Source organism: Scyliorhinus canicula, chromosome 13 (genome assembly GCF_902713615.1).
Source record: "Scyliorhinus canicula chromosome 13, sScyCan1.1, whole genome shotgun sequence".
In the NCBI taxonomy this organism is placed as follows: Eukaryota; Metazoa; Chordata; class Chondrichthyes; order Carcharhiniformes; family Scyliorhinidae; genus Scyliorhinus; species Scyliorhinus canicula.
The window spans coordinates 38,791,978-38,804,991 of record NC_052158.1 but is presented as its reverse complement, the minus strand read 5'-3'; the positions used below and the strand labels follow the sequence as shown (position 1 = coordinate 38,804,991).

Here is a 13,014-nt window from a genome sequence, read left to right as displayed (position 1 = left end):
TTAAGGGCTTTGTTGTTGGCGCCTTTACCGTTCTCGCCGGCTAGGTACTCCGTGCGGCCAGTGGTGGTGTCGGCTCTAAGGATGTGGGAGCAGTGGCGGCAGCATCTGGGGCTGGAGGCCTCATTATGGGCACCTGCAGGTTCGGAACTCTGGAAGGAGAGAGGTTCTGTCCTTTCCTGGGCTGCCGCCCCTGGGATTGCAAGACAAGGTCCTGTTGAAGGACGAAATGGGGGAGGGGAAGGTGTTGGATGTCTATGAGGAGTGGATCGAGTGGGAGGGGGTCCTGGTAGGGGATATTAAGTGTAAATGGGAGGAGGAGCTGGGAGGGGAGGTGAGGGCCGAGACGTGGGCGGAGGCCATGCGGAGGGTGAACGCATCCTCGTCATCTGCGAGGTTGAGCCTCATCCAGTTGAAATTGGTGCACAGGGCTCATGTGACAGTGGCAATGATAAGAACATTCTTTGAGGGGGTGCAGGATGGGTGTGGGTGGTACGGTGGGGCCCTCGAATCATGTCCACATGTTTTGGGGGGGTTCTGGCAGAGTTCCTCGGACGTGATGCCCAAGGTGTTGAGTGTGGAGACGGTTCGAGTCCAGAGTTGGTGATATTTGAGGTGTTGGAAGAGCCGGGGGTTCAGGAGGTGAGAGAGGTCAGTGTTTTGGCCTTTGCCTCCCTGATAGCCCGGAGACGGATTTTGCTCAGGTGGTGGGGCTCGGAGCTGCCGAAAGCGGGGGTGTGGTTGAGCGACCTGGAGAATTCCTGAGGGTTTGGGTTAGGGTTAGGTGGAAGCAATTATTGATTTCTTTAAGGAGATTTGAGAAGTCAGCAAGCTGGGCAGGGGGTGAGTGGAGTGGGGTTGGGAGGGGTAAGGGGGTTAAAATGGGGAAGGTGGGATGTGAGGAGGGGTTGGCATCAGCGGGGGTGGGGTGGGGGGGGAGTTGCTGCTGTTTTTTTACTGAATTGTTTGTTGTTCCTCTGATTCTGTTTGTATATGTGAAAATTCCTTGAATAAAAATATTTAAAACATAAATAAATAAAATAATCTGGACAATATTTCCAATCCCATCCTGACAATTTAAATTCAATAAAATCTGGAATCAAAATGGCGCACGAGGATTGTGACTGTGAAACAACGAGATTGCTGTAAAAACTTTGACAAAGTCATCCAGACTCAAAAGGTTAGCTCCCTTCTCCCTTCTCTCTCCACAGATGCTGTCAGACCTGCTGAGATTGTGCGGTATTTTCTGTTTTTGTTTCAGATTCCAGCATCCACGGTAATTTGCTTTTATATGTTACAAAAACTCATCTTATTCACAAATGTACTTTCGGGGAGGAAACCTCACAGACCTTACATGGTCTGGCCTGGTATGAAACTCACACATTATTTAGACCTCAGCTGGAATATTGTGTACAGTTCTGGACATCACACTATGGGAAGGATGTAAACACATTGGAGAGGGTGCAGATGAAATTGACAAGAATGGTTCCAGGGGTGGGAATCTTCAGTTATGAGAATAGATTGGAGAGGTTGGGACTGTTCTCCTTGGAGTGAAGGCGGCTAAGAGGAGATTTGATAGAGATGTTCAAAGAGCGGATTGGACAGAGTAGACAGGATAACATTGTTCCTGCTCGTAAAAGAATCAAGAGTGAGCGGGCACAGATTTAAAATGGTTTTTAAAGGAAGCAAATGTGATGTGAGAAAAAACTTTTACACACAACGAGTGGTTGGGTCTGGGATCCACTGCCTGTGAGTGGTGGAGGCAGGTTTGGTTGAGGTGTTCAAGAGGACATTAGATGGTTATCAGAATATGGGGAAAAGGCAGGGGAACGGCACTAAGTCATGATGCTCTTTTGGAGCGCCAGTACAGACATGATGGGCCAAGTGGCCTCCTTCTGAACAGTAACAATTCTTGTGATTCTGTGAATATTATTTATTCTCTGAAATAGCTTTGAAAATGCCTACTAAACAGAATGGAATACACCACTTGGAATCACCCTGGGCGTTGCAACAATCTCACATAGTCATATTCACCATAATCATTCCTTACAATGTGCCGGACTCCTCCAGCATCATCCTTGCAGGGGTTTTGGTCCAGTGACATACTGGCTAGAGGGAGTCGCTCTGGGCCAACATCGATTCTGGACCCACCCTCAAAGTCTCATGGCATTGGGTCAAACATGGAAAAGGAAATCCTCCTACTGATCACCACGGAGGTGATGAATCAGCCATGTTCCATGCTGAACACCACTTCAAGGTGGCACCGAGATTGGCAAGGGCACCGATTTCCCTCTGGGTGGGGGGGTCAATGCCAAGAATAGCTTGATCATTGCCACGAACCACGCTGATCTGTGCTGGTATCCCAACTTGAAACATTAATTCATGGGGGTGAAGAACTTTGTTTTTTGGAATCGTGTCAAAATCAAGGTGAAATCCGTGAGAATAAACAATCCAGTCGTTATGTAACAATTAGAACATAGAACAGTACAGCACAGAACAGGCCCTTCGGCCCTCAATGTTGTGCCGAGCAACGATCACCCCACTCAAACCCACTTATCCAGCCTATACCCGTAACCCAACAACTCCCCCCTCAACCTTACTATTAGGACACTACGGGCAATTTAGCATGGCCAATCCACCTAACCCGCACATCTTTGGACTGTGGGAGGAAACCGGAGCACCCGGAGGAAACCCACGCACACACGGGGAGGACGTGCAGACTCCGCACAGACAGTGACCCAGCCGGGAATCGAACCTGGAACCCTGGAGCTGTGAAGCATTTATGCTAACCACCATGCTACCGTGCTCCCCCTAGATTATTGAATTATTGAAGATTATTTACTAAATTAAAGAAAATACAAATACACATGAACACCACTCTAAGACAGTTAAGTATCAAGCCTCTAAACACACGTAGAATGTACCTGTTCTTCCACAATCTAACAACAATCCCTGAACTGCTTAAGACATCCCCTTTCCCCAAACAACATCCAAATTAAATAGATCGATAAATTAATCCACCTTGTAATTACCACACAGTACAGGGTGGCATGGTGGCACAGTGGTTAGCACTGCTACATCACAGCAAACAGGATGCCCCTGTTCAGTAAGGGAGATATACTCAAGATCCATTGTCCTCTGGGATACTCTGATCTGATCAGCCATTAGCCCATTACAGAGTCTGATGGCCTTTTTTATCCATAAATTGCATATTCATAACATGGTCCTGTTTTTTTTGTGTAAATGGGAGTGGGCAATAAAAAGCCCAGAGAGCAATGATGAGTTCAAGTCTGGACATCCCAGGCCAGAACCATTGTTTGAGGGGCTGGATGGAGCTCAGATAGAAGAAGAATTCTAGATTAACAGGTGGAGGGAGAAGGATTTGGAAAGGATACTGAGAGACAGTAGGACAATCTGCCACCAAGACACATTTTCGGAAAAGAGTCTGAATGAACTTCACTATCGGAAAGGAATATGTTCTGTGAATGCAAGTATCAAGTTTGCCTGACTGTGGAAGTAGAACATAGAGCTGTATGTCATGTTACGTGTTGTTTGATAGGAAATTGTGTGTTAAGGTTAAAAGATGCATGTAAGCTGCTCTGGTTAGGTTAGGAAGTTTAAAAGTTTAAATATTGTTTTTCTTTTGTTTTAATAAAGTTTTGTTTGGAAAAATAACTAAGCCCATTTTCTTATGTAACCACTTCTGGAGCAAATCAATCTTTCTGCACAGTCTTAAAATTTGTTGCTCTTCTGGTTCAATACCTTAGCCACTGTTGGGATCTGACCAGGCCTCCACAACAAAGTTTGGAAATAACAGTGGCCCCAGCACTGATCCCTGTGGCACTCCACTAGTTACAGGTTGCCATCCTGAAAATGCTCCTCTTATCCCAACTCTTGTCTTCTATCAGTTACCCAATCCTCTATCCATGATAATATACTACCCCCAACACCATGCTCTATCTTATTAAGTAGCCTTTTGTTTGGTACCTTATATGCTTTCTGGAAATCCAAGTATATTACATTCACTTATTCTCCTTTATCTGTGCTGCTCATTATCACCTCAAAGAGTTACAATAGATTTATCAGGCATGATTTCCCCTTCATGAAGCCATGCTGACTCTTCTTGATTATATTATGGGCGTGATTTAATGGAAATGTTTTTAAGTATGGTAGCAAGCGGGGACTGCCGAGCTTCCCGGCAAGGCCTTCACTGGCATCAGACGTTAATTGCTCCAATTAAAGAGGCCCCACAGGCTTCACGCCACAAATAATGGTCCCACCGGCTAATTCACTGGAACCACACCCGCCAGCTCCCCACCAATAAGGAGGAGTAGCACTTACATTGATCCCACAGAACAGACCCCACACAGCTCGTAGCTACGCCACCAAGGAGCCCAGCCCCACGATTCGGGAATGCCAGATTGTTGGACGTGGTCGAGTGCAGATGGGATGCCCTATTTCCACAAGGTGCTTGGAGGGTCATCCACAAGGCACCCAGTGACGCCTGGGAGGGAGGGACAGAGCCCATCAGCTCGAGGAGTGTCACCAGTAGGACTGGGACCCAGTAACGTAAGAAGATCAAAGACCTCCACCTGGTCGCACAGGTGGGTTGGCACAGGCCCACTGGCACCGGCAAAACACTGCCTCCTCTCCCAGTGCCCCCCCCCCCGACGACCATGCCCAGCAGCATACCATACCTATCACATCCATATCCAGCAGTGCTGCCCACTGTCTTAGCCTTCACCTCACTAATAGCCCAGAGGAGAGTTCTGTTTGGGTGGAGGTTCCTCGGTGCCACCTGAGCCCTCAGCTTGGTTGGGGCACCTGATGGAATTTCAGCCCGAGAAGAGATCAAGTATACGAGGAGGGGGGTCAGTAAAAGTATTCTACTCGGGGTGGCAGCCTTTCATCTCCTTTGTCAAGGGAACTGGTTAGTATCAGCTGTTGGGGGGAGCGGGGTTCACCTTTCTAATTGGGTCAGGGTTTGTTTTCTTTATGGGGGAAGGGGGATTGGGGAGACTGGTTGGGTGCATTTTGGGAAGGATGGGATTGGGGTTGGTTGTATTGTTGTTGGGTTTGTTACAATGAAGATTTTGTTTGAATAAAAATATATTTTTTAAAATCCTAATTTTTGCCTGACGTGGGATTCAGTCAGCTATCGTAACATTTGTGAGTCCAATGGCTTTTTACAACAATCTGATTGTCTCACAGTCACCAATCCTCATGCTTATTCCATTCCTCATGCAGTGAAAAAGTCATCATACATTGATTAGAGAAAATGTGATGTTATCCTTCAATGTGAGCTATCAGCTGTTGCCCTCACCTACATGTCATTTTAGATTCATTTAGTGGCTCTTTTTGCAAATCAAAAACTCCAGACATCAACTCACGATTAATCAAGAAAAGGAATTTTATTATTTGGAGGAAAAATACCACTTTAGAATTGAACAATATCTACAATCGAGGCACAATGTAGAATAGATTTACAGACACTAAAATAATCTCCGAGTCCACAAATCCATTCCATTATCGGAGAACAATGGCCTGTCCCAGATTAAACCCTTTAACAAATGTTTTGCATTGCTCAGGGTTTGTTCAGACTTGCTGAAGCCTCCTGAATATCTCAGTGTCCCAGACGGTGAGGTTGTCGATCTTCAGCTATCACTGATTTGATGTATTTTTACCATTACTATTTCCTGCCTGTGTGTGAACAGTGTGATGTGGCTCTGGGATCCTGTTACTCCAGTTTCTTGACATCGAATGTCATTGCTGGGATCTGTAACATGGATTCCCTATTCCGAGAGACCAAGAGATCCTTTTCCAGTGGAATGAGCAGGAATGAAGAGTTCCAGGTCGCACAGTCGGGCAAAGGGCCGAGAGCTCAATCTGGGATCGCATCATCCTGACAGTAACACACATTACAGTCTGGGATTACAGCCCGAGAGCTCACACTGGGACCTATTCATCCTGACAGTAACACACATTACAGTCTGGGATTACAGCCCGAGAGCTCACACTGGGACCTCCATCCTGCACAGTAACACACATTACAGTCTGGGATTACAGCACGAGAGCTCACACTGGGACCTCTTCATCCTGACAGTAACACACATTACAGTCTGGGATCACAGCCCGAGAGCTCACACTGGGACCTCCATCCTGCACAGTAACACACATTACAGTCTGGGATTACAGCCCGAGGGCTCACACTGGGACCTCTTCATCCTGCACAGTAACACACATTACAGTCTGGGATCACAGCCCGAGAGCTCACACTGGGACCTCTTCATCCTGACAGTAACACACATTACAGTCTGGGATTACAGCCCGAGAGCTCACACTGGGACCTTCATCCTGACAGTAACACACATTACAGTCTGGGATTACAGCCCGAGGGCTCACACTGGGACCTTCATCCTGCACAGTAACACACATTACAGTCTGGGATTACAGCCCGAGGGCTCAGACTGGGACCTTCATCCTGCACAGTAACACACATTACAGTCTGGGATTACAGCCCGAGGGCTCACACTGGGACCTCCATCCTGCACAGTAACACACATTACAGTCTGGGATTACAGCCCGAGGGCTCAGACTGGGACCTTCATCCTGCACAGTAACACACATTACAGTCTGGGATTACAGCCCGAGGGCTCACACTGGGACCTCCATCCTGCACAGTAACACACATTACAGTCTGGGATCACAGCCCGAGAGCTCACACTGGGACCTCTCCATCCTGCACAGTAACACACATTACAGTCTGGGATCACAGCCCGAGAGCTCACACTGGGACCTCTCCATCCTGCACAGTACCACACATTACAGTCTGGGATCACAGCCCGAGAGCTCGCACTGGGACCTCTCCATCCTGCACAGTAACACACATTACAGTCTGGGATTACATCCCGAGAGCTCACACTGGGACTGATTCATCCTGACAGTAACACACATTACAGTCTGGGATTACAGCCCGAGGGCTCACACTGGGACCTCTTCATCCTGACAGTAACACACATTACAGTCTGGGATTACAGCCCGAGAGCTCAGACTGGGACCTCTTCATCCTGCACAGTAACACACATTACAGTCTGGGATTACAGCCCGAGGGCTCACACTGGGACCTCTTCATCCTGCACAGTAACACACATTACAGTCTGGGATTACAGCCCGAGGGCTCACACTGGGACCTTCATCCTGACAGTAACACACATTACAGTCTGGGATTACAGCCCGAGGGCTCACACTGGGACCGATTCATCCTGACAGTAACACACATTACAGTCTGGGATTACAGCCCGAGAGCTCACACTGGGACCTCCATCCTGCACAGTAACACACATTAGTCTGGGATCACAGCCCGAGGGCTCACACTGGGATCTCTTCATCCTGACAGTAACACACATTACAGTCTGGGATTACAGCCCGAGGGCTCACACTGGGACCTCTTCATCCTGCACAGTAACACACATTACAGTCTGGGATCACAGCCCGAGAGCTCACACTGGGACCTCTCCATCCTGCACAGTAACACACATTACAGTCTGGGATTACAGCCCGAGAGCTCACACTGGGACGTATTCATCCTGCACAGTAACACACATTACAGTCTGGGATTACAGCCCGAGAGCTCACACTGGGACCTCTTCATCCTGACAGTAACACACATTACAGTCTGGGATTACAGCCCGAGAGCTCACACTGGGACCTCTTCATCCTGCACAGTAACACACATTACAGTCTGGGATCACAGCCCGAGAGCTCACACTGGGACGTATTCATCCTGCACAGTAACACACATTACAGTCTGGGATTACAGACAAGAGCTCAGAGCAAGAAACACTTACCAATCACTGACCCAACGTACAAATCTCCATTATTTGTTGCCAACACTGTCCCTGCGTTGTTTCCTGCTGTGCCTCAATTTCCTATGTGGGAGGTGGAATATTCTAATATATGGGTTTGGAAATCTACTGTACAAAATGACCGAGTTTCAGAGGAGCAGCATTTGTAACCTCATTGAATGATCGAGTATAGAAAAAAGGAAAGAGTTCCTCTGTGAAGCTGTCAGTGAAAGTGTGGAGAACGGACATGTCATCAGCATTGTAAAAGGTCACCTGTCCTCCCTCATAGTTCAGGTAAACTCCGACGATCTGTGGGTTTATGCTCAGGCTCAGTCGGATGAATGGGCTTTCAGTAGCTACCTATACCTTCTCATTTGACAGCCACTGATTAAAGTAACCCTGTTTAGAACCTGGAGTAATTGGTCCATTCCTATAGGCTGATTCTCTCATCACACCCACTGCCCAGTCAGTCTTGTCCCCGACCTCCACCTCCCTGGAATGTTTCCCTGATGTGAATCCCTCTGATCCCAAAACACATGAAACACGGTCAAATCTTTCTGGATTTTCAGGAGCCTCTACCGCTCGGATACTGTATCTCACATTGGTCCGGTCCACAGACCGAATGAGTCTACGATGCGCAGCTTTTTGGAACAAGGTAATGGAGCTTGGAACTGGGGAAATAAAAAAATATAATATGTTAAATATTTCAGACAGAGGAAGGTGCGAGTTACAGAGTAACAACTGCAGTCAGTAAAACTGTATTCAGCACCCAGTCCATTATGTCTGTGTCACGGAATACTGCAGCGTGTAATTAGATATATTCCCAAACCCCAGTGTGTACAGTGAACAGATATTACAGACTGGGTACGGTGTACAGTTAGATATATTCCCAGGCCCCAGTGTGTACAGTGAACAGATATTACAGACTGGGTACGGTGTATAGTTAGATATATTCCCAGACTCCAGTGTGTACAGTGAACAGATATTACAGACTGGGTACGGTGTACAATTAGATATATTCCCAGACCCCAGTGTGTACAGTGAACAGATATTACAGACTGGGTACGGTATACAGTTAGATATATTCCCAGACCCCAGTGTGTACAGTGAACAGATATTACAGACTGGGTATGGTGTACAATTAGATATATTCCCAGACCCCAGTGTGTACAGTGAACAGATATTACAGACTGGGTACGGTATACAGTTAGATATATTCCCAGACCCCAGTGTGTACAGTGAACAGATATTACAGACTGGGTACGGTGTACAGTTAGATATATTCCCAGACCCCAGTGTGTACAGTGAACAGATATTACAGACTGGGTACGGTATACAGTTAGATATATTCCCAGACCCCAGTGTGTACAGTGAACAGATATTACAGACTGGGTACGGTATACAGTTAGATATATTCCCAGACCCCAGTGTGTACAGTGAACAGATATTACAGACTGGGTACGGTGTACAGTTAGATATATTCCCAGACCCCAGTGTGTACAGTGAACAGATATTACAGACTGGGTACGGTGTACAGTTAGATATATTCCCAGACTGTGTGTACAGTGAACAGATATTACAGACTGGGTACGGTGTACAGTTAGATATATTCCCAGACTGTGTGTACAGTGAACAGATATTACAGACTGGGTACGGTGTACTGTTAAATATATTCCCAGACCCCAGTGTGTACAGTGAACAGATATTACAGCCTGGGTACGGTGTACAGTTAGATATATTCCCAGACTGTGTGTACAGTGAACAGATATTACAGACTGGGTACGGTGTACAGTTAGATATATTCCCAGACCCCAGTGTGTACAGTGAACAGATATTACAGACTGGGTATGGTGTACAGTTAGATATATTCCCAGACCCCAGTGTGTACAGTGAACAGATATTACAGACTGGGTATGGTGTACAGTTAGATATATTCCCAGGCCCCAGTGTGTACAGTGAACAGATATTACAGACTGGGTACGGTGTACAGTTAGATATATTCCCAGAGACTTCCGGGTGCGGCTATGACTAGCTAAGTCGCACACTTGGAAGCTCCTGCGACAAAGGTGTTTTCGGGCCAACTGGAGGGCCCCAAAGGTGCAGTAAAGACGAATCCCGGTGGGGGAAGGTCCCCTGAGGAGAATTAGACCGATTTTATGGTCGGTACCCGGAGTGGAGCGGCAAGAAAAACGGCAGCAGCTCCCCAAAAAAAGCGGGGGAAGAAAATCAAAATGGCGGCCGGCGGCGCACCGGAGGAATGGAAGAAATGGGCGGAGGAGCAGCAGGCCGCTCTCCTCCGTTTTTTCACGGAGCTGAAAGTGGAGCTCTTAGAGTCCATGAACGCGACGACCACCAGGTTGGTGGGAGCCCAGGCGATCCAAGAGGCGTCGATTAAAGAGCTGCAGCAGGAGATGACCGCGAGGGAGGAGGAGGCCACAGTCATCGGGGCAAAGGTGGAGGTGCACGAGGCACTCCACATGAAGTGGCAGAGCCGCTTCGAGGAGCTGGACACTCGGATGAGGAGGAAAAATTTGAGGATCCTGGGCCTGGAAGAAGGCCTGGAGGGGTCGGATCTCCCGGGATATGTGGCGGAGATGTTGAGCTCCCTGATGGGGGAAGGGGCCGGTCCGGCGCCCCTGGAACTGGAAGAGGCGTACCGGGTCATGGACAGGAGGCCTAGGGCAAACGAGCCCCCGAGGGCGGTGCTGGTGCGGTTCCAGCGGCTAAGTGATCGAGAGAAAGTCCTGAGGTGGGCAAAAAGGGAGAAAAGCAGCAAGTGGCAGAACTCGACGGTAAGGGTGTACCAGGACTGGAGTGCGGAGGTGGCAAAGCGGCGGGCCCAGTACAACCGGACAAAGGCGGTGCTACACGCGAAAAAGATCAAATTTGGAATGCTGCAGCCGGCGCGCTTGTGGGTCACCTACAAGGACCAACATCATTATTTCGAGTCCCCAGAGGAGGCCTGGACCTTTGTACAAGAGGAAAAGTTGGACACGAACTAAAACCTGGGAGCACCGGCGGTCGTAGCCGCCTGGGGACTCTTGATTGAGCAAGTGGCCCTTTTCTTTTTCAGGCCAGGTCGGAACTGGGTAACAGTTTCGTGGATTGTTTGGGGTGTTTTTTCTCGAACGGTTGACTTTTCTGAATATCTTGAAGGTTCCGAGTTGTTGGGTGTTTCTGTATATTTGAACTGTTGAAATCTCTATTGTGGGTCGTTGGCTTCTTATGGGGCGTTTCTTCCCGTTTCCAATTTCCCTTACTTATTTACCCCTTTTACCCTTCTCCTTTGGGTGCTTGGGGGGTTTTTTTTTGTTCTTTCTTTCTTTTCGGGTTATGGTTATCTGCGGTTATTTATACTGTTTGATGGAGGGTGATGGTTGAGCACACTGTTAGTTGATAGCTAGTTAATTATTTTGTTATTATGTAGTTAAGTATTTATGTATTTATTTGCCATTGGGTATATATATCGTTAAGTTGGGGAGACGGGACGGGGGGGAGCGGGTTGATTATGCGGGTCTTTCTCTGGGGTTTTAAGGGGATCTTTCACGGGCGCAGACGGGGTGAACCGGGAGGAGTCGGAATGTGGCAGGAGCAGCCGGGTCAGCGGAGACCAGCTGACTCTCGGGAGTACGATGTTGGGTACATCGCGGCTAGGAGGGGTCCTAGCCGGGGGGGGGGGGGGGGGGGGGGGGGGGGGGGGGGGGGGAAAGGGGGAGGGGGGGGGGAAGGGGGGGGGGGCTGGGGGGGGACACCGGGTTGCTACTGGAAAGACCAGGGACGAGAAGGGGAGAGCCGGGGGGGGTGGTGGGGGGGGCCATCGCTATGGGAAGCGGGTCAGAAAAGGAGGGATGACCCGGGGCGAGCAAGGGACAAGACATGGCTAATCGACAGGGAGTAGGGACGGGTCGCTCAGCGATCCGATTGATCACGTGGAACGTAAGGGGGCTGAATGGGCCGGTTAAAAGATCAAGGGTCTTCTCACACCTGAAGGGACTGAAGGCTGATGTAGCAATGCTGCAGGAGACTCATTTGAGGGTAGCAGATCAGGTCCGCCTGAGAAGGGGGTGGGTGGGACAGGTGTTCCACTCAGGCTTGGATATCAAGAACCGGGGGGTGGCGATTTTGGTGGGAAAGAGGGTGTCGTTTGTGGCGGCAGAGGTGGTGGCAGATAAGGAGGGCAGGTATGTGATGGTGAGGGGTAGGTTGCAGGGAGAGAATGTGGTACTGGTAAATGTGTATGCCCCGAACTGGGACGACGCGGGTTTTATGAGGCGCCTGCTGGGCCTCATCCCGGGACTGGAGGCAGGGGGCCTGATCATGGGAGGGGACTTTAATACGGTGTTAGACCCTGGGCTGGATAGATCGAGTTCCAGGACGAATAGGAGGCCGGCAGCGGCAGAGGTGTTAAGGGGGTTCATGGAGCAGATGGGAGGGGTAGACCCATGGAGATTTGGTAGGCCTAGGGCGAGGGAGTATTCTTTTTTCTCCCACGTCCACAGAGTGTACTCTAGGATCGATTTTTTCGTATTGAACAGGGGGCTGATACCGAGAGTGCAGGACACGGAGTACTCGGCCATTGCGATATCGGACCATGCACCACATTGGGTGGACGTGGACATGGGGGAGGCGCGGGATCAACGCCCGTTGTGGCGCCTGGATGTAGGGCTGTTGGCGGATGAAGAGGTGTGCAGAAGGGTGAGAACGGGCATTGAGAACTATCTGGGTACGAATGACACAGGTGAGGTGCAGGTGGGGACGGTCTGGGAGGCCTTGAAAGCAGTGATTAGAGGAGAGCTGATCTCCATAAGGGCACACAGAGAGAGGAAGGAGAGGCAGGAAAGGGAGAGGCTGGTGGGGGAGCTCCTAGAAGTAGATAGGAAATATGCGGCGGCACCAGAGGAGGGGCTATTAAGGGAGCGGCGTAGCTTGCAGGCCAGGTTCGACCTACTGACCACTAGGAAGGCGGAAATGCAGTGGAGAAGGGCGCAGGGTGCGGCGTATGAGTACGGGGAAAAGGCAAGCAGGATGCTGGCACACCAGCTTCGGAAGCGAGATGCAGCCAGAGAGATTGGGGGAGTGAGAGAGAGGGGTGGGGACGTAGTGCAGAAGGGGCAAGAGGTGAATAGGGTCTTTAGGGACTTCTATAGGGAATTGTATAGGTCTGAACCGCCGA

At 49.3% G+C, this 13,014-nt stretch overlaps 1 protein-coding gene across 1 annotated transcript in view; it reads right to left on the bottom strand.

Moving 5' to 3' along the window:
• Positions 1–5,383: 5,383 nt before the first annotated feature.
• LOC119976358 (zinc-binding protein A33-like) overlaps positions 5,384–13,014 on the bottom strand; it is a 58,481-nt gene continuing 50,850 nt past the window's right edge. Inside the window, exon 6 of the mRNA XM_038816842.1 lies at positions 5,384–8,512. Within this exon, the coding sequence (XP_038672770.1) occupies positions 8,202–8,512 (311 nt within the window). The 3' untranslated portion in view covers positions 5,384–8,201. The remainder of the gene's footprint in view (positions 8,513–13,014) is intronic.